Source organism: Neomonachus schauinslandi, chromosome 7, assembly GCF_002201575.2.
Source record: "Neomonachus schauinslandi chromosome 7, ASM220157v2, whole genome shotgun sequence".
Lineage (NCBI taxonomy): Eukaryota > Metazoa > Chordata > Mammalia > Carnivora > Phocidae > Neomonachus > Neomonachus schauinslandi.
In genome coordinates, this window is record NC_058409.1 from 92,765,490 (window position 1) to 92,791,118 (window position 25,629).

A 25,629-nucleotide genomic window follows, 5' to 3' on the forward strand; every position below is an offset into this window, starting at 1 on the left:
AATGCAAACAATTTCTATACCCCCTTCATGGTTCTGGTCAACCTGTGTCACACCTGTACTGTTATTATTTAATATTTTCTTTAACTTGACTTTAAGTCTACTTACTTTTCCCCTTAGCTTTATCTTAAGTAATAATTACCACAAGAGAGTTACACATTTTTCTAAAAACATAAAAACATATGCTGATTAAGATAAACATGTTTGTACATTTACCCTCTGAAATCACTTTGGAGGTTTGATGACTGCATTTGGGGACCCACTGGCCTCCCACAAGCCCTATAGCTTCATCCCATCCATCTAGCCTTTATTTTTGTCTCTACATATTTCCACTGCTGGGAGCATGGTGGTTGCCTCACTGTCTGTGCACCTGTCATGGAAAAACATTTGACTCTAGCTGTCCTCATATTACCCTCTGAACCTGGAAGACCCTACCTCTTTCTCTCTACCTGTCCTTGAAGACTTGCCTCCTCCACAAGTCCCCTAGCCCCTGATTGGCTATCCCTTCCTGCTTCACTTACAGCTGATGCCCATCATCCAGTGGTCCAGCTCATGCTTCTCTCATTTCTTCATGTTTGTTGATCTTAGCAACTTGATGCACAAGTGTGCCTAGACTCACATGGCTAGTGCCTGCCAAGTCTTACTCCATCCACACACAGGGCATCCTCATCCTTCATTCAGCACATTAACATAGATGCTGTGCCTGAGGTGTCCCATCAAAGTTCCTTTGACCATGTATTCTCTCTGCCCTTTCTCTGTTTTTCATTCCCTAGCTCTTTCCTCTTTCTGTCGGCAGATGCTAATCCAATATTGCCTCCTCCATGAAGCCATAAAGACTTCTTCCATAGCTTCCTCTATTCCCTTCTCCATCAGCACACATCCCATTTGCCTGTGGTCATCAATGTGCTTCTCTTCCTTCCCTACTAGACTGACTATGAACTCTTTAAGGAGAGGATCTTGCTGGATTTTGTGTCCCAGAGCATTACACAGAACAGGCATGAAGAAGATGTGGTATACATACACAGTGGACTCAGCCACAGAAAGGAATGAAATCTTGCCAGTTGCAACAATATGGATGGACCTAGAGGGTATGATGCTATGTGCAGTAAGTCAGACAAAGACAAATACCATATAATTCCACTCACGTGGGATTTAAGAAACAAAGGAAGAAAGAAAAAGACAAAAAAAAAAATCAGACTCTTAAGTATAGAGAATAAACTGTTGCCAGAGGGGAGGTGGTGGGGGAGGGGAATGGGTGAAATAGATAAAGGGGATTGAGTACACTTATTTTGAGAGCGCTGAGAAATGTATGGAATTGTTGAATTGCTATATTGTGCACCTATAGCTAATATAATACTGTATGTTAAGTATACTTGAATTAAAAGAGGGAAGCATCAAAAATGAGTAAAAATTTAAAAAAAAAGAAATAGGCACTGAGTAAACATTAAATTTCTCAATCAATTTATGAATTAAGTGACTTGAACTTTGCTGTTTCTACAGGACTCTTGTTCTTTAAGTCTTGCCTTCTCTCTTTTTCCTTCCCTATATTGCTTGTCCCAGGTAGGCAAATAGTGGGTGCTTGTTAAATTTGCAATAAGGTGAGTTTCATAGGAAATGCAGGAGGTGGCTAAGATTGACAATGAAAATTGATGCCAATTAAGATAGTTTAGCAATTCTTAGTGCTTTCAGGCCTAACCTGATTTTGAACATCAAATGTATCATGCTTTTGATTATCGAAGGCAAAGGGGAATGTGTTTGGAGCCCTTTTGTCTTTGTCCATGATTGAAAAGATGTAATTCATGTTAGGTAACTAGTCCTGTCCATTCTGCATCAGCTCTACATCTGGAGATGGTGTCAAATTCTTTTTCAGGATGGAACTGGTATCATGTGTGTGTGTGCGCGCGCGTGTGTGCGTAAAATGGAGAAAAAGAGAGATAGCAATCCAGATGCCAACACACGTGGAATCTATTTGCGAGGATCACTGGTTCAGTCCGCAGCTTGGGCCATTCATTTATTTCTTGCTAAGTGAACATCTGGGATTCAGTTTGAGACGCCAACAAGTTTGGAAGGGATCTCAAAGCCGTGGTTGGGATAGGGAACTGCTCGCCTGAGGTGGTAGTGAGAGAGGTGAGCAGGGGCTCTTAAACTGTTCTGCAGACTTTGGTTCAAATGCAACAGCCAGAGAGTGGAGAAACCCTTCCCAGGCTGGAAAAGCATTCACAACCAGGAATAACCAAAGAAGGTTCAATCAGATTAAAGAAATAATGCAATCTGAAAAGTGTCCCCTTCCCCCTATTCTCTTTCCCCCTGTTCCCTTCCCACCCCACAGTTCTAAATGTATCCAGGTATCTTCCTTTTCTAAGAAAAAAGAAAGAAAAAGAAGAAGGAAAAACCTTGGAACTAGACCAGGAAGGAAATGCTATGAGAAAGTAAAATTCTAATTAGTTATAGATGAGAATTGGTCACAGATAATTACTCTACATTCCTTGGCTCATGCCTGAGAAGCCTTCAGAGATCTTTTTTGTTGTTGTTGCTCTATTTGTAGACATATATCTAGATACCTAGATAAACACACAGAGAAGCACACCATCATTAACAGATCTTGCAGAGTGCAAGTGTTTAGAACAGAAATGAAATGGAAATTTGTCATTCACAAGCTAGGAATGTTTGAATCCTTTCCTGTCAGGTCTCTTTTCCTTTTTTTCTTTCTCTCTCTTTCTCTCTCTTTTTTACTTTGAACTTTCTTAAAACAAAAGCAAAGGCCAATGGGTTCAAACGGGACCATTTTAAACAGTATACTTCCAGAAAATTTGTGCTGAGTTGCACCTGCCCCCTGTGACATCCACCAGCTAAAGTATTTCTCCTTCAATTTGCATCTGTCATTTTCCTACCTGTGGGTCAGAGGGGTTGGAGACCCAGATGACGGGCAGAGAACAAGCCAGAGAGAACATGGGAAGTCTGTTATAGGCTCTGCTCATGCCATCCTATTTAGAACCAGCTTTGCTGCATTGTTTTGGGGATTTTAAGGGGGGAAGATCCTCATAGCTGCCTAAAGTATTTTTCTCTTAAATCCTATTGGAAATGACTCAACATTAACCATAGGCTGTTCGAGGCATGCTTAATGTCTTGATGGAGTGTGCTTTTACAGAGCAGTGCTAATATCTGAGGAATTCTCAGTCCTCCTCCCCTGCCCTCCCCAACATAGCTCTCCCATATTCATTCTGAGGCAGCACAGGCAAGAGAGAATTTGCCTTTAGGGGCCGTCTGCCTTTTCTGGTTAGCACCTCTCATTCTGCTGATACAGAGACCTCACTCTAATGCTCCACGTGGTGTAGGGCCCCTCTGCCTCCCTCTGGTTTCACTCGGTTCTGGAGCTGTCCTTGCTTCCCCCTCACTCCCCTGTGCAAATCAATGGTATGTGCCTCGTGCCCCATACTGTCAGGACTTTTTTTCCAGCACTACGACAAGGGTATAAATCTGTGCAGCTCTCCAGTAACCTGGTTGTGGTACTCCAGCATGTCCCTAACAAGACACTCTGGTTTTAGTAGCCAGAGTGAAATGGCCAGCACAGGGCTGCTGGGGCAGCATTGCATAACAACTGACAGCACTGCAAGCTTTTCGCAGAGTTTACCATTTTTTTCTCATTTGTTCCTCAGTAATTTCGTGGGATAGGTGAATTAGGTATTCACTCACTCATTGATTGATGGATTCATTCATTTATTCATTCAACCAACCAACAGAATAACCAAACAGTAAATATTAATTGAGCACCTACTAGTTGCTAGGAACTATTCTAAGTTCTGAGTTGCAGTGAACAAAATTGACCAAAAAAACCCCTCTTCCCATGGCACCTCAGATTTGGATGGATAATCTAAGAGGTATCATTATTCCCGTTTTTTATATGAAGAAGCCAAGAGAAAGAGAAATTAAACCCTAAGGACTTATAGCTCATTTAGAGTGGGATGTAGAATCCAGGTATCCTATCTATCTCTCATAATAAGGAGAGTAATAGAGGGATCTTAGGAATCATCTCAATAACCCACTGATTCTGTTGATGAAGAAAACCAAGGTGCTGTGGTTTGGGGGGGCAGAGATAGGACCATCGCCCAGCTTCCCTAAGCCCCAGGCCTGTGCCCTATCCATGAGTTCTTAGACCCTGCAGGGGCCTATAATTCACTGGTTCTGTCATCTTGTCACTGTTTCATACCCACCTAATGACCTCTGTCCATTTGGGCTGCTATAAAAAATACCACAGACTGGGTAGCATAAAGCAACAGAGATTTATTTCTCACAATCTGGAGGCTGGAAATCCAAGATCAGGGTACCAACGCAATTGTGTTCTATGGAGGGCACTCTTCTGGGCTGCAGACTGCTAACTTCATGCCGTTCCTCATCTGGTGGAGAGGGCAATAGATCTCTCTGGAGCCTGTTTTAGAAAGGTATTAATCCCATTCATGAGGGCTCTGCTCTCATATCCTAATCAGCTCCCCAAAGCCCATCTCCTAAGTCATCACCTTGGGGGTTAGGATCTCAGCATATGAATGTGGTGGTGAGGGAGAACACAAATATTCAGACCGTAACAACCACCCTTACTTCCTTAGTCAACATAGATATCATGGCCCATTTTCATAAGAAATATAACTACCTCAACTCCCTTGTCCATCTCCCCCTCTGTCATAGTTCCTGCAAAAACCCTAACCTAGGCTGAATTCAATTTCTGTTGTTTGCACCCCGTCACCCAGGCAGCTTGGATGTGTCTGGAGAACAAACACATGCTCATGTAGGCAGATCTCACTTACACCTCGGGATCACTAACCTCACCGGCTGCTGCCCCACCAACTTCTAGCCTTTCCTGGCCAGTTCACGCTCCTGCTCTTTTCTGGAAAACTATTTCTTACCTTTTCTCCTCAGTCACCCACCACACCCTTCCTCTCCTCAATCCCTGCTGACAATCTAGCTTTCTTTTTCAGTGAGAAAATAGAAGTACTCAGAGAAGACCTTCCATAGACTCCCATCACCGTCTGCCATAACCTGTCCCCTAACTTCTGCCAACCCTGCTGTTGCCACAGACGACCTTTGACCTTGTCGAAGGCCATTGCCATCACTTGTGCATTGGAATTTTCCTTGTCACCTGTTCAGGAGCTTCTCTCTAACAATTTTCCCCTCATCCCCTGCATCATCGATTTTCTCTGTTTACCAGATCACTCTCATCAGCAAAGAAGCATGTTGCAATCCCCCCCCACCCCCCGCAATCTTACAAACTAAAAACAACAAAGCCTTTCTTGACTCCATAGCCCCTGCTAGCTACCAGCCTGTTTTCTGTCCTCCGGTATAGCAAACCCCCTCATAATCCTTGTTTCCCCTTGAAATCCTCCTCCCACTCTTTCTGGAGCCACTCCAGTGACTAGTTCATGCCTACCTCTATACCAAGCTGCTCTCTCCAGGTTACCAGTGAGCTCTGCATTGCTAGATGCAATGTCATCCTCATCTTTCTCTACCTCTCAGCAGCAATCCCACCCCACCTGGGAACTCTCCCCCATCACTTGGCTTCCATGATTCTACCCTCTCTTGCTTCTCCTTCTACCACACTGGTGGCTGTTTCTTGCTCTCTCTGCTCTCCGGTGGATGGTGCAGCCCACCACTCATCCTCACTCCTCTTCCCCTTTCTTCATCTCCCATAGTGAGACCATCATTCATGCCTTTAAATATCATCTGTCTCTTATCTTGGTCTTATTCCTAAAGCCCAGTTTTGCATATCCAGTTTTCTAGCAGGTGTCTCCACTTGGATGTTTATAAGCATATCAGATTTAACATGTCCAACTCTGGTCTTCAGACCTGCTCTACCCACACTCCTCCCCCATCTCTGGTAACAATAGCTCCACAGTTTTAGATGCACAGGCCCAACATCAGTGTCCATGTTCATTCCCCTGTCTCTCAAGCCTCACCTCTAATCCATCAGCAAATCCTGTCTGCTCCACCTTCAAAACATTTCTATCTTAACACCTCCACAGCTGCCACCCTGGGCACCAAGTAAAGAGAATTCCCAGAGAAGGGAGGAGCATGTGTAAACACCCTGAGGCAAGAGAGGATGCAAGACCGGAATGTCCCAGAAGGGATCAAGGCATGATTCTTGAGTCTGGGGGGCTGCCTGCCTTGTCAGGGTAAGGACATCACTATGGGGATGCAAGTTTTGGCCAGTGTCAAGTGGTCTGACTGTCTGAAATGGATCTGGTCAGCTCTGATGGATATACATGACTCTGTTAAGTTGCACACTCAGTATGTCTGCAGTGTATGTTGGGTGCGTGTGTCTGTGTCTGTGCATTCACATGCATGCCTAAATGCATGTTTTCTCCTACTCTAGATACGTTTTCCTGGAGTCTGAGCCCTCAGTGTGCTAATGTGGTTTCATGTACAATCCACTGGGAAATTCCCAGAGACCCCTGCTCTTGAATTTAGTCCTAGATAAAGCAGCCTATTGGTCATAGCCCCTGGGGTTCCCTGAATTGTTCTAGGCAAAAGTGACTTAGGTCTTATAGGTCAGCCACCCTGGAACAAGAGGGTTCTTAGTGCCCTGTGGCTTATTCTTTGCAGAGTCAGTAGTATTCCGCTGTAGCTGCATATACAGGACCCTTGCCCTTCTTTCTCCCCACCCCCTTCTCTCCTCCTGAAATCAAGGTGTTCTGGAGGGAGGGATATTTGGGCTTATGGGTCAGAGGCAAAGCAGGCTCAGGCCACTGATGTGCTCTGTTTTCTTTCTAACGACCATGTAATTGGAGGAAAATTGGTCCAATGTGAGGTGCAGGAAAGTTCAAAAGGGGTTGTTTGGGAGTCTTTGTGCTTGTTTTCTTTTCATGCTAGCATCCTGAGTTGAATCCCAGCAAGGTGAGATCCTGGGCAAGCCCCAGAGCTCTCTAAAACTGTACATAATTCTCAGTACAAAGTCACCTACAAAGGCAGGCAGGGAAGTTCTCAATGGACAGATCCTTTAGGTCTGAAAGGTGAATAGGAATAAATGCTTTGTAGAGATGGCTCTGGGTTTCCCTCCTGCCCTGGGAACAGTGATTCTGGGAACCTCAGAGCCTTCCAGAGGGGCAGGATCGTTAAATAGGCCTTGAAAAGTAAAGCCAAGAGAGCACAGGGTCACTTTCCTAGTCCACTTTGACTCAGTTTATCTAGCTATAAAACAGACAGATGCTCTCTGTTACTGACCTCCTTCCCAGGACTGTTACGAGGCCTGCTGGTCAACCAAGTGCCAAAGTGTTAAGGAAGGAAGTTTATCAGCTGGGTGACTTTGGACAAGTTACATAATCTCTCTATGCCTCAGTTTCCTTATGTAAAATAATGACAGTAACCGTGTTTATTTTGAGAGTCACTTTAAGGGTAAAATGAAAGAATGCATATAAAACATCTCACACAGTGCTTAGTACAGCATAAGTGCCCTATCTTGACAGAAAAAGGAAGAAGGAAGAAACAACAAGAACAAAGAGGTCATGACTGTTGCTCTGATGCTAAAACAAGCTGGCTATTATGATAGTTCTCACCAAATACCCAAGATCCCTGTAGATTTCCCAGCCTCCTTTACAGTGAGGTGTGCTCCATGCCGGTATTTCCGGCCAACAGACTGAGAGCAGAGGTGTCATGAGTCCCTACTCGGTCAAGAAAGCTAAGAGCTGGTATGGCTCCTTGTTTCCTCTCTTTGCCAGCCCAGTGGCCTTGGAGGCCATGCCTTCCCTATGTCATCTTAAAAGATGGAACAAGTCGTTTATGGGAGTGTAGAATCTGTGTTTACTGTGTTAACCCAGTGAGATCTTGGAACTCATTTGTTATGCTAATAGCCTTGCTGACCAGCACAGTAGTCTATACGGGAGAAGTAACTCTATTTCTGGCCTCATGGGGCATCTAGAGATGATGGTGGTAACAAGAACATTAGCTGCAATAGTCACTGTTTATTGAGCCTTTGAGGAGTCCTATAGAGACCTTTGCAGATGTTAAACCATTCATCCCTCTCAGGGACCTCATGAGGTACATATTTTGCTATTACATAGAATGGTGTTCCTAAAATAAACTTTAAGTTATTTTTAAAATGGGTTCTCTGGGGCACCTGGGTGGCTCAGTCAGTTAAGCATTCGAGTCTTGATTTCAGCTCAGGTTATGATCTAAGGGTTCCTGGGATTGAACCCTGCATTGGGCTCTGTGCTCAGGGGGGAGTCTGCTTGAGAGTCTCTCTCTCTCTCCCCCTGCCCCTTTCCCTGTTCTCTCTCTCTCTCTCAAATAAATAAATCTTTTTAAAACATAAAAATAAAATGGGTTCTTTCAAACAACTTTAATGAGGAAAAAACTTCTTAGGGGCAAGAATTTTAGATGATGGAAACAAAGTTATTTCTCTCACAGAAATGTCAAAAATAAAAGGTTTTAATTGCTATTAAGGACATTTTGAAGTCGTAAACTAAAAATAACAGATTTTCAAAATTGGCATAAGCCAGCCTAAATGTCAGTGAGCAAATGCTAAATTCTGTGGAAGATAAGACTCAGGTCAACTTGCTCCTGAACCATCAAAATAAATTGTGGTTTGGACCAGAAGTGCTATTAAAAGGAAGCCCCCGCTAGATCTCAAGAAAATTGCTAACAAAAATAAATAAATAAATAAAAATAAATTTTAAAAATGGAAATTCCAATGGCAAAAAAGAATCGGTCACCCAACGGAAGTGGCCATGGGTGCTGAAGCAAATAAGCTTTCTTTCTACACACGTGGGATGCATTTCTGATCATGACAGTGATGTAAACCAACAACATCACAAATCAGTTTTCTTATTGAACTGATCAGGTTACATCCAGTTTGCATTATGAAATTTGCATTGCAGGAACAAAGCCTGAATGTGATTTGACCAGTGAGGAAACCAAGAAAATAAGAGGATATCAGTGTTTACAGGGAGCAACTGTGGAAATAGCCCCACATCAGGGCTGTCTGCTTTTTTCACTTGCCGAAGTTCAAGTTTTTTCCCTTATGCTCACAGAGTTCCCCTGATGTATAGTGACACCTGTATATCCTCATGGATGATGGTGCCACCTCTGAGCTGGGATTTGAGACCTCTGGGGTTTGGGGCTTTCCTCCTTCTGGGCTTACCTGGAGCCTCAGCTCCATGGCCCTCTCCATCTCTCCACTGGGGGAGGCTTAGAGCTTCTGCTCTGAACGACAGAGACTCTTTGGCCCTTGTTGCTTAGACATGTTGACATTTCTGAAAGTACCAGTTGACCTAGAGAACATCTAGGCTGTCTAGGAAAGTGCCTGGGGCTGAGGAACCAATTAATTTCATTACTAAAATAAACAATCCCAGTGACCTTTGGGAATTAGCACACTTTGACTTTTCCCCTCCTTCAGGCTGTAGCTGGGCAGCTGGACATGCTACCGCTCCCTGAGGAAAGTAAGGCTTGGCTGTGCTGTGGCCTTGCCCTGGCCTGCTGCTGACATACATGCTTCTGGCCCGAGGCCTCTCACTCCGTCCTTCACCCAGCAGGGGAGGTACTGAATGAGCCCCACAGTTCTTGCCTTGCCTGTCAGTGAGGCAGGTGAATCTGCAAGAAGTTTCTGGAGAATGCAGATAGACATGTGGGCCCTCTGGGAGTTGTGTTCGCCTCCAAACAGGATGGCTTCTGTCACCTAGCCCAGGAAGGCTGTTGACTCTTCAGGCTCCCCAAATTTGCCATTCTTCCCTTATGATTTATTCATGAAATTCAACCGGCCCTTTCTGAATCACCACCCACTGCGTGCCCGGGGCTGTGTGGGCTGAGGTTGGACAGCAGGAAGATATTAGACGCGTTTTCTACTCTTGAGGACCTACAGAACTTAATGGGAAGATGAGACTCACACATTAGGTGATAAGTTGAGACAGCGTATAATGAAGAGCTAATTAAATATTGTCGTTATCCATGGTAGCTAAGAGCACAGATTTAGCATCAAGTGTCTGGGTTCAAATCCCATCACCATCATTTTGATCAAGTTTGACTTTGGGCAAGTGCTTTAACCTCTTTAGTCTTCTGTTCCCTTATTACAGCTACTGAGAGTACTAGCCTCAACGTGTTTCTATGGAAATTAAATGGGACAGTGCAGGTAAAGTGCTTGGTACAGCACCTGAGTCATGGCCTCACTGTTATTACTAGCTACTGATATTAGTTGTCAGAACATATTTGAGAGACCCCAGTAGTATAGAAATCTGGAATCTAAACACGCCACATTCTGTGTGCTGGTCTCCCTTCTCTGTTCCTTTCAGCAGTGATTGGTAATCTCAACTGATCAGTTACTCAGTTAACAGGAGCCCCAGGGGACAGTTTTAACACCCCCACCCCTGTAACTCCCTCTGACTCTGTCGATGATGCCTCCCATGTATCTCCTACACCCCAGTACCATTCTCATCCTTAAACCAGGTCCTCACACAGCCAGGTGGATCACATAAGAGCCCTCTTAACTAGTTTCCTTGCTTCCTTTTTCACTCTCTGCCAAACCAGGTTTATTGCTACTCCAGAGGACTTTCTAAAATCTAAACCAGATGATCATTCCCTTGCTCACACCCCTCCTGTGGCTTCCCATTACTCTCAGGAAACACCCGAGCCCAGATCCTTTATCATGACCCACGAGGGTCCTTGCTATAGGACCCCTGCCTAGTTCTGTAGCTTCATCCCTTTTTTCTCATGTCATCCCCACAATTCAGCAATGCAGCCTGCTCCCCAAGTGTCCCTGGGTCTCATGGCCCTCCATGGCCATGCACAAGTCTAGAGCCCTCTGTTCCTGTCCCCTGAAAAGTTGTACTCATGCTTCAAAACTAAATTCCAACCACTTCCTTTGGGAAGCCTTCCTTTACCAGGTCTGGGTTCACCGGCCTCACTCTGTTCTCCTATGATACCTTTGTTTTCATGTCTATCTTCTCCACTACCATCTGATATTTGGAAAGGAATATTCTTATTCATTTTTGTATGTTCATATTGAAAAAGGACTGGAGAGGCGGATGGATGGTGGTTGGGTGGAAAGCTGGATGGATGGATGGATGGATGATTGAAAAGATAGATAAATGGACAAATTCAACAAAAAAAAAGTGGCAAAACCTCTAATCAGATTTTACACACAGCTGCCTCTAGGAGGGTGATCAGCAGTACTATAAAGCTTCATAGTTCAGGCTGAAAAGCAGTATGACCTTGCAACTCACAGCCAGTGGGTTTTTGACCTTGATGCTGCCCAGTGTTCCAACAGGAAAGCTAAAAAAGAGTACTGATCTCAAAGGGAGGGGGACAGCCAGGTGGACTTTATCTTATCACTGACCTGGCCTATGGCCTGTTTGTCAACCTCCTTGGGTCTGCCCTCATATGGGTCCCATTCAGTCCTTTTTTCCATCCAGGCATCATGGATCTATTTTCAGCTTGAACCACAACAGGAGATTTCCACCGCTGGGCCCAGGGTGACAGAGCAGAGGACGGCATGAGTGATCGAGGGCCTCATGGCCAGTACTCCCGTCTGCAGCCCAGTGCTTCCCTGCCCCTCTACCAGGACAGTGACACATGTCATACTGTTCATTTTCCTGTTCAGGAGCTGCTCTACAGCATCCGCATGGGCAATGCACCTTATGCAGCTTGGAGCCTTCATCAGCTCTTCAAGGAAGACCTTTCAGCCGGCTTGGTTAGCTAAGTAAATGTGAATAAATCCTGGGATGAGCTGGGAATGAAACAGAGCATCGAACTCCTTGTGATAGGGAGAACCAGCATGAGGCCCACCCACGCTAAAGCGGAAAAACCCGGAGGCTCTGGGAGAAGAGCCCGGCCCAGCTGCCCTGGAAGGCTCATCAGGCAGGCAGAGCACAATTGGCTCAGTTTGGTTGTGTTTTTATTTTTGTCCAGCCACAAATACTGAAAAATGATTCCTTCCCTTCCTGGAGCCTTGGAGCCAAGCTGGTTTTATTTTTAGCTTCAACTCTGCTTTGGGGCTTTTAGCGCACTGAACACCCTACCCGCTGCAGGCCGCAGCAGGCCAGATTTTCGGATTTTTGCCTAGACTGGAGCATTGGGCATCTGAATGGCACTCTCACTAGGCTGTGCGCAGCTGTGACAATAGAGGGTGGTTCCAGACAGACCCACTGAGAGACCAGTTCTGGCCTTAGGGACCTCCAAGAGAGTCCTGTTCAGGCAGGGAGGCGGATTCAGGGTGGACGGTTGTCTGGGTTAGTGCAGAGGGGGCGGCAACTGTGGAAGAAAGGAAGCAAAGGGGAAAAAAGGAAGAAGAAAGGGAAAGAGGAAGGGAGCCATCAGTTACTGCAAGGCTTCGAGTGGTTTGTGGTTCAGAACCAGGGCTCTGGAGGCAGACTGCCTGGGTCCAGATGCTGTCCCTACCCCTTCCTCATGCTGTGGCCTTGTGGAATGTGCCCAACCCCTCCAGACACCAGCGTCCTCGGCTGTGAGATGTGGGTCATAATGGCGCCTGCCTCTGGGCTCTTCTGCCTGCAATCCTGCCCGTCCAGCATGCAGCCTGCGTCCGACATGCAGTTAGGACTCGACAAGCATCGTCTGTAGTATTATCACCACGCTCTCACTGCAGTGCTAGACACTTGGCATATACTGTGTCATTAGGAATTACTATAACCCAACAAGTAGGGTTATTTTCCACATGGAACACTGAGGCTCAGCAGGCTAGGTAATGGCCCTAGGGCCCCACAAAGAGATCAAGATATAGTTAGACCTGAACCCAGCCTTGACCAGCCCCAAAGCCATACCACGCCTCCCCTGGGATCAATGCTCCCACATGACATAAAGGGACCTATTGCTGACTGTATGGGAACCGAACTAAACAAGCAACTAGATTACTCTTCACCCTCCCCCGGGCTCCCTCCATCTCTCTATTTTAGTGACAGGAACACAAAGAATAGATACTGGGTGTGATCAAAAGAACACTGGTCAAACTCAGGGAAACAAAGTATGGTGGTGGCTATCAGGGACAGGGCAGGGCAGGTGGGGGGGTGTTTGATGGGGATAGTGTTTCAGTTCTGCAAGATGAAAAAGATCCAGAGATCTGCACAACAATGTGAATATACTTAACACTACTGAACTGTACACATGAAAATGGTTAAGGTGGAAAAAAAACTTTTTTTACCACAATTAACAAAAAATTTCAAAAAGAGCACTGGTGTGGGAGTCAGGCTGCCGTTGGGGTGAGGCAGGGAATTTGAGCTTATCCTGTCCAACTTCCAGCCTCTCGTCTGGCCTCCTTGAGTCAGGGGGCTCCTGAACAGCATCACTGGTCCATACCTGCCCACACACGCCGTGAGCCCCTCAGAGCTGAGCAGCGCACTCCTGATAGGAGGCTTATTCTGTGGTCTTAAATGCTCCTCTCTTACATGCTTTGCCCTTTTTAACCTCCTTCTAGATCCCTGTCCCTCTCAAGTGTTTGGCCATCAATCTGGGATGAAAGGGGGAAAATACCAAAATCCCACCCAGGGAACCATGTCTGCTTGATGTGATGGGGAAAGCGTGGGCTTTGGGAGGAGATGCAAAGAAGAAGCTCACCTTTTTTCTTCAGTTTGCTTAACTCTCAGATTAAGATAATAATGGTTGTCCCAGGTAACCAAACAGGCAGTTCACTCTAAGGAAGAAAGTCAGCCAGGCTATAAACTGTTCTTTGGCTCCAAGACATTCTGGGGACAGATTTGGAGACACTGGCTTGGACACTCACCGATGAGGCTACATGAAGATACTAGGAGAGGGAGGCATGGGAGCAGGCAGGGAACAGGGTCTCCCTCTTGGGCTCCCACTCCCAGGAGAGCAGTCTTCTTGGAAGCCACAACAAGGGTCCTGTGTCCTTTGGAAACACACATGGCCTTCTTTACTATTGGCATTAGTGTTCACCGTTCTCAGGAGACTGTCTAACTGGCTCTATTGCTGCCATCCAACATGGGGCCTCCCTCCTGGCCGAGTTTACCTCCAGCCACACGGCATGGCCAGACTGTGATCTTTGACCCAGAGCCGACTGCTCCATTAGGCATGGTGGGGACAGTGTCTAAGACCAACAATACTTTTAGAGTCCCATGAAAATGCTTTCATTTCTTTTAAAATTATAAGGAAAAAAAAAAACCCTTTCAGGTCAAAGTAAATGTTATTATATATAATATTAATATATTTTATACCAACATAGTTATAAAATATGATATTAATTTTTTATAGAGATAGGGACACGCAAAGGCAGAAGTGCCAAGGGCCCATGAAAATTATAATGCAGCCCTGCTCTGGGCCAAAGAGCCAGGCTGGTAGGGATTCCATTTGGCCCCTCAACCCGTGGCCTCTTCTACTTCCATAGTAACTGCTATTTCCCCACCACACCACCACCATTATCTAGGATAGAATATTCTCTCTGGTATTTTGTTTCTTTTTAGGGACCCATTTTGCTTATCAGTTTCATCACTTGGCAATGGCTACCTGGAGCACTTGGCCAGAAAGTTTTGAAAGCCTTGTGTGGGATCTGTGGGAAAGAACGTGTGATCTATGAGTGATGTCTGTCCTAGGCTCATGATGGGGGAATGGTAGCACGCATGCTATGTTCTTGCCTGTGACTGACCTTTGCCTTATATCATCAACTTGACTGCAAGCTTTTCAAGACAGAATATGCCTTAACATGATGTGCATCCCACGTTGAAAGATCTAGAAGTTCTCTTTATACCTCTTGATTGATTGATTAATTGATTGGTGTCTGTGAATACACTTGATCCAATTTAATGTCCCCTGACATCCTTTCATTCTTCTCTTCATCTGTAGGCGCCTGAACAAGAATAAGCTCCAGGTCCTCCCAGAACTGCTTTTCCAGAGTACACCGAAGCTCACCAGACTGTGAGTAGAATTGAATTGTGTTTTCTACCAGGCGTCCTGCCTGGCTTTGGTGATATGGATATTGTGATTGCCTTCGTGAGTGGAGCCTGGTGCCATGCAGAGCTTGGCAGTTAGCCCATATGCGCGGGGACTTGGAGCTGGTCTTCAACATGGCATGCCCTTACACGCCCCTCCACACCCAACTTTTTGCTCCCTTTCTTCAGAGATCAGTGACTTAAGTGGCCACTGAGAGCTCGTGACTTTTGGTAGTAGATCTTTTCTTTGCAAGGAAGGACATGCTGCCATTTAACATGGGTCTGACCTTACCTCAGGGAAATGCCCTGAGGATGGGATTTGAGATGCGTTTATTTACAGGAGACATCAGTGGTGTCAGAAGGCACTGGGTTGGACTGATCATTTCAACCTCACCACCCTGCAGACTAGTACACGTCCTGCCCTTCGCCTGCTTCCTACCGCTGCCAGTCTTGGAATCCTGGGTCTGGAGAGCTATGGTTTTGTGGGAAAAGGAAGAAACAGCTTGAATTTATTTAATGGTCCAGGTTATAATGCAGGGGGAAGCTTGGAGATGCTTCTGTGCATTTATTCAGTGGGAGAGTGTGGAGGTTTAGGAGCTAGAGATGCATGTCAGAATGGAGATTGTGGTTTGCATATTGTGGGTGTTAGCCAAGTGCTAATTAACTGGTGGTGAATGGCTCCATGATTCTGAACCTACAGGTCATACTGGCAATGACTCTTGCAGTTCATGGGGTGAACTGGGTTGGCCTGAGCCTTGGTTTTCTGAATGGAGTGACAGTGTCTGGCTGCTTATTAGTCAAGCGGTGAGATTTACAGCCTGGCTGGGAAGACTCTAACATTACTGGGGAGGCTCCAAACTTGTGGCCACTATTCACATTCTCGGTGGCTGTGTTTAATACCTATTTATGCACTCGAACAATGAGTGTAGGCTCCAAGATACATTGGGAAATACGAAACACATGTCAGTGAGTGCACTTAAGAACGAGTTCTGAATTGGAAATCTGTATCTATATCTATATGTGTGGGTACACACAAAGAGACCATATACATAAGTGTATTTTAAGGGGTACTTTATTGGAACAAGAACAGCAAGGGTTGGCTGCTGTTTAAGTGGTACAGTAGCGTGGCTCGCCTTCTCTAGGACACACCCGTACCTTGTCAAGGTCTGCTCGTGCTGTGTACTGCATTTCTCTGGCTCAGTCCACCTGGCTGACTTTGTTAAACGTGGACAAGAATATGCCCCCCTTTCCAGCCTTCCTCTCCGAATCCATTTTGATGAGCATGAGGGTGGATACGGTGACATTCGGCAGCCTGGGTGTCTAGCTGAGCTGGATAAGCAAGACGAAATGGGCATGAGGGGAAACAACCTGGTTTTTAATTTCCTCTTCCTGTATAGTTCTTTCCCTCTGTGTTTACTTACTAGCTGTCTCTCCACCCAGCACTACATTGTGCCTTTTCAAGCTGCTCCTAAATAATGCTGGCTATCTGCTCTTCACTGGGAATCTCAGCATCACTTTCTAGGCACACAGAAGGTGTCTGTGGGGCTGGGGCTGCTGGAAGGCTTCGAGCAGGTGGGGTCTGACTGTTCTACTTGTTGCAGGACATCAGGCGGGCCGGTTCTTGCTCACGGAACGTGGCCTCCCAGCCATTCCCCACAGCCGTCAGAGTGATGCCCATTTTGTTCAAGGCTGCTCTTGACCCAAGCAGAGGAGGAATTTCAGGCAGCGAGATGCTGGGGGCCAGGCCCGGGCAAATAGCCCGGGACATGGGAGACCTCAGGCTGCTATCCTGTCACTTTGTAACTGAGAGAGGTTGGGGGAGTCACTTTCCCTTCTGTGCCTGAATATCCTCATCAGTAAAAGGCAGACAGCCCTCCTCCCTTTCATCTTCCTCGCTGAGGAGTTGTGAGTATCGGACGAGATCACAGTGTGCGTGTGTTTTCTAGGGTTTACAGTGCGGTGTGAGTGTCCTCACCAAGGTAACTATGACTACTCCTACACTTCCCATCCGCTCAGCCTCACTCTCTGATCTCTTCCTCCGGGATGCATGAAGGCACTGGGAGTTGCTGTGAGCACTGAGGTGGACGACCCTGAGCTTTTACTTCAAGCCAGAAGAGCTGCAGCTGGGAAGGCAGGGAAGACATTCGACTCCCTTTGGTGGCCGTCCCCTTCCAGGCCCTAGCCAGGCACAGAGGCCGGCACCACATCAGCTCTCAGTGAACGGGCCGATGAAGAAGTGAAGGATATAGGCCTAGGTATATCAACAGTACCCTTAGGCTCTGGTTCTTTTACCCCCATTCATTCATTCATTCATTCATTCATTCATTCAGTAAACTCTTCCACTGTGCCTGGCTTCTGCTGGGTTTTCAGCTGCAGACATGAAGGATGCCCACTTCTCTATGTGCCTTATCATGACACATTCTGAATGGCTGCCAAAACGCTGAGAGCTAAATATAATTTTTTTTTTTTATTGAAGCAACTATATTAACCCAGGTTTCAGCTATAATCAGCAATCCCTTTTTTCTCTCTGGGCTTGATCTTTGATTTTTCTTAATGGCCCTATTGCGTCTTTGTCTTATTTTGTTGGCCACTCCAGGGCCTTTTTGGAAGTAAGCAGGGTACAAATTAGAAATCAATAAATGTGCAATCATGAGTGTGTATACATATGCCACTAGCTCTGTTTTAAAAGAGCATTGCATCTCAATAGACACAGTGAGCTATTTTCCAGGGAATGCTAAATGTGGGTACTCTGTGGCTGTCTACTCCATAGTATGCCATGTGGGATAAGTAGCAATTCTGGACACGCCTTTTCCTTTCTTACTAGATCTGTAGACAAAAACTGCCTAATACTCAGTGTTTATCCAAAGAATACCTTTTGGAAAGGCTATGGACATGTAATAAGATGTTTTCAGGAGTGATGGGAAAGGGAAATAATATTTATTGAAAACCTGCTATTATAATAACATTACTAACCAGTGAGTGACAGAAATGTGACTAACGTTAGTTTAATCCAAAGAGAAAATATATTAGTTTATATGCCTGGGAATACTAGAAATAGTTATAGATGGCTTTAGGAACAACTGGATCCAGGGGCTTGGTGATGTCATTGGGACTTCATCTCCCTCCCTCCACTGTGTGTAACAGTGCCCATGATGGTGGGCAAAAGCAGAAGACTCGGGGGCACTAAACTGGCAATCCGGGTAGAGTCAACAGTCCTGCAAGAAAGAACCAATGGTAGATTGCTTAGCTTGGTCACACGTCAATGTCAGAGCACGTCGCTGTTGCCAATGAGGTGGTGTCCTCTGACTGATCAAGTTTGGGTCGTGGGTTCATCCCACTTGTTTGGGGATGAGAGTATGGGTTTTCCCAAAGAAAGAATAATTCTGTTATTGGAAGATGGGGGAAGTGATGCCAAACTTGAAAACAACAGATGTCTGCAAGTTTATTGAGCATCTACTTTGTGCAGACTGCTGCGCTTTAATTGAGTGCTTTGGATCCTCAATAACACTTCAAGGTAATAACAGTAGCAAACCCATTGACTGGCAGATGCTGTTCTGAGCGCTTTATGTAGAACTCATTTGATACTCCTACCAGCCCTGTGGGATAGGTGCTATGACTATTACTGTTTGATCAATGTGAAACTTCAGCTCAGAGGTTAAGAACTCGCCCAACATCATACAACTACTTTGTGACAGAACCAGAATGCAAATTTGAGTAATCTGACTCTGGAGTCTGTGCTTTTCTCTACTACAGTCAGCTCCCTGCCTCAATACTCCCATTTTATAGTAGAGGAAACTACAACTCAAGAGTTTGAATTACTTGCCCATATGGCCCACATTTCTAAGAAGTAGCACTACCCTGGGACTTTGCCTCAATGTTCAGATTTAACCTTTACACCAATCTTGCAGAGAGAATCATTCTCAAATCTACTTCTGAAGCTTAGAGGGGTTAGCGTCCTTCAGTTTTCTACTATGCCAAGCTAGCTATTGTGGAGACCTGAAGTGTTGATAACAAAGATTGTTAATGGACCTGTCATATATCCAAGTGTTTCTGTCAGGCCTCTGCTGGTCACTCCATCCCCATCCACCCTCAGATCCAGCACCATCGATTGATTGATCCATATCTATATTAGTGGTTTATCTGTCCTCTTGCCCTGTTTTCAAGCACATAGAGTACAAGCCAGAGCATCCTAGAGCTTGGAAGTGCCCTGAGGTTTAGGTAATACTGCTGCGGTTGATAAAGGGCCAGTAAGGTCTATGTCATGCCCTGGGCACTCAGTAAGTATTAGCTTGCCCCCGACCCCCATCTTGACATAGATCATAAGGTTCTCAAGTGTCGGGACCATGTTTCTGGTCTTAAGTTCCCTACCACTCCTGACCCAGAGCTGAGCATAGGAGGTGGCAGTTGAGTGAAGGGGTTAAGGGGCTGTGAGACTGTGGATGAGTCACTTAACCTCCCTGGGTCTCAGGTTCTTCACCAATAAAATAAACAAGAGAACCTACTTCTCTACATTGTTGTGAGGATAAATGAAAGTAACCCATGCACAGCCTTCAGCTTTGACTCTAGCGCATAGCAAGTGCTCAGGGAAAGATGGCTCCGGTTGACTTTGCTAGCTGACTGATGCGAGCAGTGCTTATGCCAGGGCTTTGGCATCTGTGGCTAACACTTCAGCACCTGGCATAGAGTTCGGGCTCCAAAGGAGATGAGAGTGAGGGAACACTGCACTTGGAGCGGGAAGATCCCGGTCCTCAGACCGGCTCCACCACCCACAGGCTCTGTGGCCTGAGACATGTTACTTCCCCTCTCCGGGCCTCAGTTGTTTCATCTAGACAGGATGGGATGGAACGCAGTCCGCTACATGGTCTATAGGTTATTAATTCCACCCTTTTTTTGTATCCGTTTCCAGCGTTCTCTCTCACCTACACATGGGAGAGGGAGCAAAGGATTTCCGGTTATTGGGAGGTTAAAGTATTAATGTTGGCAGAAAGCATTAGGAGCAGAAGACAAGGTAAAAACCATGATTAAAAGTCCTCTGCATTTTACCAGGGCACCTGGGTGGCACAGTTGGTCTGACTCTTGGTCAGGTCGTGATCTCATGGTTGTGAGATTGAGCCCTGCATCAGGCTCTGTGCTCAGTGCAGAGTCTGCTTGAGATTCTCTCTCTCCCTATGGCCCTCCCCCCCCACTCTCTCTCTTTCCCTCTCTCTCTCTCAAATAAATAAATACATCTTTTTAAAAAATAAAAAGTCCTCTGCATTTTACCGATTAGAGAGCTTTAAGGAGACGAGGGCCACAGTGGTTCACAACCGCAGTTTTTAAGAGTTTGACTTCCCCATATGAGGATGAGGAGACCACTGGGGTCCTTTTGGCCTGTCTGTCCTGGATTCATGTCCAAAGAGCCCATTCCATATTTGGTAGTAGTTTAAAGCCCATAGCTGAACAAACAGTGTGATAGCAGCAGGACAGCCCCCCCACCATTCTTCCCCACTCAGTTCTATGAGGTATGTGAAAGCTTTAAAAAAATGCCACTGGGGTTAAACCCCCTGGCCCTCACTTGGGTCTGTGGAGTTGCAAGAGACTTAGAAGGTTAATCCCTGAGGCAGCTGAAAACACTATGAAGTGTGGCCAACCAACTAGCCCCAAGTCACTGGGCTGTTGTTACAGTAGGTCAGCATCTGTCCAGAGTTAAAGGCTGGGAAACCTCAGACTTCCAGTGAGGGAGTCCTCCTCCCAACTCTCATTCCTGCTCGCTTGTACCTCTCCTTCCTCTTCACCATTGTCTGCTCTTGTCACCACCTTGTGTGCCCCATACTCCCAAACAGGAAGCTGCATTCAGCAAGGTGATCTAGTGTCTCTTTGAGTCAGCCCAGTGGGAGAGTAAAGAATGTGGCCTTTGGAACCGCATAAACCTGGGTTTGGATCCTACTCTCTGGTGACCCTGGGCAAGTAGCTTCAACTTTCTTGGTCTCAGGTTGATTGGCTGTGCAATAGGGATAACAGTCATAGCTCCTGTCTTCGTTTGCTTGGGCTGCCATAGAAAAGGATCTCAGGTTAGATGGCTTAAACAACAGAGATTTATTTTCTCACAGTTTGGATCCTAGAAGTTTAAGATCAAGGTGCTGGCAGGGTTGGTTTCCTGAGGCCTCTCTCCTTGTCTTAGAGATGGCGGTCTTCTCGTGCCTCTTCACACAGTTGTCCCTCTGTTCATGTTCAGGCCTGGTGTCTCTTCCTCTTCTCATAAGAACATCAGTGACCCTGGCTTAGGCCCCAGCCTAATGGGTATGTTTTAACTTAATTACCTCTGTAAGGACCTGATCTCCAAATACAGTCACATTCTGAAGTAATGAGTCCAAGGGCTTCAAATATGAATTTGGGGGATGGGGATGACACACCAGCCTATAAGAGTTCCCAAGTGCGTATTACATATTTGCATGGATCAGGTGCTCTATGACCTGCTTCTATGTATATCCCCTTACTCAGTCTCAGGTTTAGGGGGTCAGATACTATAACATTTCCATTTTAGAGATAAAAAAACAGAGTCCTAGAGATTTGGACAGCTTGCCCAAGGTCAGAGCCAGCAACTGGCAGAGCCAAAATTCAAACCCAAGCTTGCCTGACTCCAGAGCCCACATTCCTAACCACAGTCTCCTTACTGTATTTATGAGAAGTTAGTAACTACTTAAAGTGCCACCTAGTAGAAGCTCAATTAATGTTTGTGCCCTTATGCCTTTGAAGCCTTAAATGGGCCCAGGCTTGTTGAATGACTGGGGCCCCATATCTCTAGGTAACACCTTTTGCTGCTTGTAGATCCCTCTGCAGCCACCTTAATCTTTCAGTTCTGCACTAAACTTGAAAACATAACTACATGCAGTATGTGTCTCCATAAAACTCTATATCGATGTGAAACAGTGCTATAAAAGTGAAAAACCAGTGGAGAAGACAAAAACCATACTACTCCATTTCCAGCAGAGCTGTTATCTGATGTGGTGAAATGGTAATAGGACAATGGGGAAACCAATCCATCAGGATGGTGGGGGTTTCAGAAACAGCCCTCCTGCCTGGAGCTGGATCCCGGAAACCTGCTCCCCCATGCGAGCCTAGCCTTCAGAGTCCAGGGACAGACCAGCCTCACCATCGCAGACGTGGGGTCACTTTTTCCAGGGGCACAGCCACTAAAAGCTCATGGAAAATATTCCTGCAAACTGGAGCTCCCGTCCCTCCTCCTTCTTCATTCCCCCACTCCCTGAACACTGCAGTGAGGCTCTGGCCTTCTGTTTGCTTTACAGCATGCTTCATCAGCTGCAAGTTTCATCATGTGCTTGAGGACAGGTTAGCTTTAATCTGCATGTGGACAGATAATGGATTATAGGGGGTGCCATGTCAGTCTTGGGATTTCTATTTTGCATGAGTTGCACTCTGTCTATAGTGCTTTAAGCAAGAGCCAGGAAAGAAGGCATGGAAGGTTTCTTTTCTTTTCCACTGAGGCTTTATCTGGCTAAGCACAGGAGCCTGTTGTCTATACACAGAGTTGATTATAGGCTAATACTTTGAATTGTCTTGTAGACCCTTAAATGGTAAAATTTTAGTTAGGAATAAGTTATATAGACCAGAATTTTTCAAACTTGACTGTGCATCTGAACACCTGGGAATCTTATTAAAATGTGGATTCTGGTTCTGTAGGTCTGGGGTGGGACCTAAGAGTCTATATTTGTAACAAACTTCCAGGTGATGCCCCTGGCCCAGGACCACATTTGGTGAGCAAGGATCTAGGTTCCACTGCTTCTCAAACTTAGCATTTGGGGAAAAAAAATCCCTTGAGGTGCTGGTTAAAATATTGATTCCCAGGCCATGTAACCAAGACATCTAGTTCATTAGATCTGGAATGGACTTAGGGTTCTGACCTTGTAAATAGGCACCCTACATGATTTTGGTGTATGTCATCCATGAGCATACTTTGAGAAACACTGATCTAGTACAAACCCTATTACTTTATAGATATGGGAGCAGGCAAAAAAACCAGACATCTCTTGAGCACCTATTGTGTACTAGATACCCTTTGCATATGCAATCTTCTTTAGTTCTCCTGCAGGGTAGATATTTTTGTGCCTACTGCACAGATGATAAAACTGAAGCCTAAGAGTTAGACTAACTCACTAGGAATACACCCAGGGCTTTCTGACCTCCAATTCTACGGATTGTTTTCTACCTTATCATGTGCCTCCTGTGCTGAAACACACCTTACAAAAGAGAGAAAAAACAATCATGGATCTCTGAAGCTTTCAAGTTTCAGTATTTTGTACTTTTATGCTTATATGAGTATATATGAGCACATGCTCATACCTGAGATCTAAAGTATTAAGACTTGAAAATTAAAACAGAAAATTTATAGACTTAGGGGCGCCTGGGTGGCTCAGTCAGTTAAGCGGCTGCCTTCGGCTCAGGTCATGATCCCAGGGTCCTGGGATCAAGCCCTGCATTGAACTCCCTGCTCAGCAGGGAGCCTGCTTCTCCTTCTTCCTGCCACTTCCCCTGCTTGTGCGGGTGCTCTCTCTCTCTGTCAAATAAATAAATAAAATATTTTTTAAAAAATAAAAAGAAAAAAGAAAAAAAGAAAATTTATAGACTTAAATGTATGTGTGCAAGTAGACCTTCCTAAATTCCCTACAACATATCAAAGGTAGAGTTGGGTTTTATATTTGAAAACTTTTTGGCCCTTTGGGCCAACAGAAGAACTTTCTAAAGTGATCAGGTAATACTTGTACTGAGAACATTTTGCCAGCTTGAAAAGTTTTTTTGGTGGTTTTTTTTTTTTTTTTTTTAAAGAAAGAAAACCAAGCTGTGACTTTACAATGCTTTGGAATTACAGAATATGCTTGTAATTTTTACAATTCTGCACAGACTTCTTTGCCACATCTGGTTGATATTACTGGCAGGGATATATGGGGGAATAAACCATGGGCTGGAATGTGAAACATCCCACAAAATGAGTTTCTTATAGGTTGCTGCATAAAACATTTTGATTCTCCCTCTCTTAAGTGATTTCATGGATTTAGTATTTTCTTTGGTTTGAAGGTAAGGGTTTTTGCTGGTCTACTTGGTGGGGGATCCAAGATGGCTTTCTGAAGATGTGTGCAAAGGGTTAACCATTCTAGAGTCATGCCATGGATCAGGGTGAGAAAAGCCACCCTTGAAGAAAGTCAGACTAAACTGGATACTGGTGATAATGGTGAAACCCTGGAGCCAACTGAATTGCTACAGAAAAAGGAAAAATATAAAGAGAAAAGGTTATATGTGTAAGGGCTTCAGAGAAGCTCCTGAATTTTAGTTCTGGTGGTGCATTAAACAGCTCGCAGCAAGAAGAGCTCAGCTCCTTGCACACACAGCCGGAAGCCTTCATATGTCGGTGTGTTCTCTGTGCTGTATGTGAAAACAGTGAATTGGGGAAGTGGAAAAATAAAACAAACACCCAGCTGATACCTGGCCCATAGTCAATTCCCTGTTGGGGACATTCCTATCCAATTCCTAGGAAGAGAACTGTGTGACCAGGGACAACTAAAATATTCATTGAACACCTACTGTGTGTGTGTGTGTGTGTGTGTGTGTGTGAGGGAGAAAGGAAGGAGAGAGAGAGAGAGAGAAACGTGCTGGTTGTTGGGATGCTGAGTATATAGAATGCAGACATGTCTAATCTGAGCCCAGAGGGTGTGAGCATGGGCTTCTTGCCACCTGGCTCCTTCTCAGACTTCCTTGGCTGGGACCCACCTGCAGAGTTGGAACCTCTCTACACAACACCATGTGCTGCTCTCAGCACCTTGTGGCATGTGGTAAAGTCAGCTAGCCTCAGCATGGCTATGTGGCCATCACCAATGATGCTCACATAAAGAATGTGTTCTCAGTGGCAACCTTAGGCCATTACTGAGCATGAGAACCCAAGGCCAGCCTATGTGCACACTCCTTATCTGGAGTTAGAAACTCTCAAGGGAATTGAGAATGTCAGGGAATTATCACATTATATATAGAAAAACATAAGCCTTTTGAGGTGGGCAGACTCCAAACACACATTCTACAATTGCCTGAATGATGCAAATGTACCCACATCTAATAATCTTGAATTATTTGTTCTTGAACCACATTCAGCATCAACAGAAACATTTCTAAAGAGCCTAATCATCTCTCATTTTCAACCAACATTTGGGAATCTTTCCAGGGGACAAATAGTGTTTTAATTTGATGTCCTGAATTCTAGCATAATTTCAAATTATCAAAAAAAAGTCTGTAACTTTGGCTTTCTTCTGTCTTTCCTGTGGGCTCAGTACCTGTATGTTGAACATTTTCATTTTTCAGGTTTGTAGTCCATTTACAAAGTCCTGGAGATTGAAGATTGTAATGAAAGTGTTCACACATTATTAACAACAGCAAAACTATACTAACAGTACTGTCTAAACCAAATAGAAATGGAGAAGTTTGAGGGGGTAGTTCAAGATGGCAGCATAGGAAGATGCTGAACTTACCTCTTCCCATGGGCATGCCAAATCTATAGCTACATACAGAACAATTCTCTATGAAAAAGACCTGAAAACTATCTGAACAGCTCCTCCACAACAAAGGATAAAAAGGCCACACCAGAATGATTAGTAGAGGCAGAGATGTGGTCTTGCCAAAACCCCCACCCCTAGTGGGGGACAACCCAGTAGTGGGAGGGATCCCATAAATATAGAATGTATCTCTAAGGAGCAAGGGGTTCAAACCCCATATTAGGTAT

The 25,629-nt window shown here is 45.2% G+C and overlaps 1 protein-coding gene across 2 annotated transcripts in view; it reads left to right on the plus strand.

Annotated features, from left to right (window-relative positions):
- SLIT3 (slit guidance ligand 3) overlaps positions 1-25,629 on the plus strand; it is a 592,885-nt gene that overhangs the window by 82,724 nt on the left and 484,532 nt on the right. For both annotated transcript variants that reach the window (XM_021695640.2, XM_044917114.1), the window contains exon 4: positions 14,782-14,853. In XM_021695640.2, the coding sequence (XP_021551315.2) occupies positions 14,782-14,853 (72 nt within the window). The remainder of the gene's footprint in view (positions 1-14,781; positions 14,854-25,629) is intronic.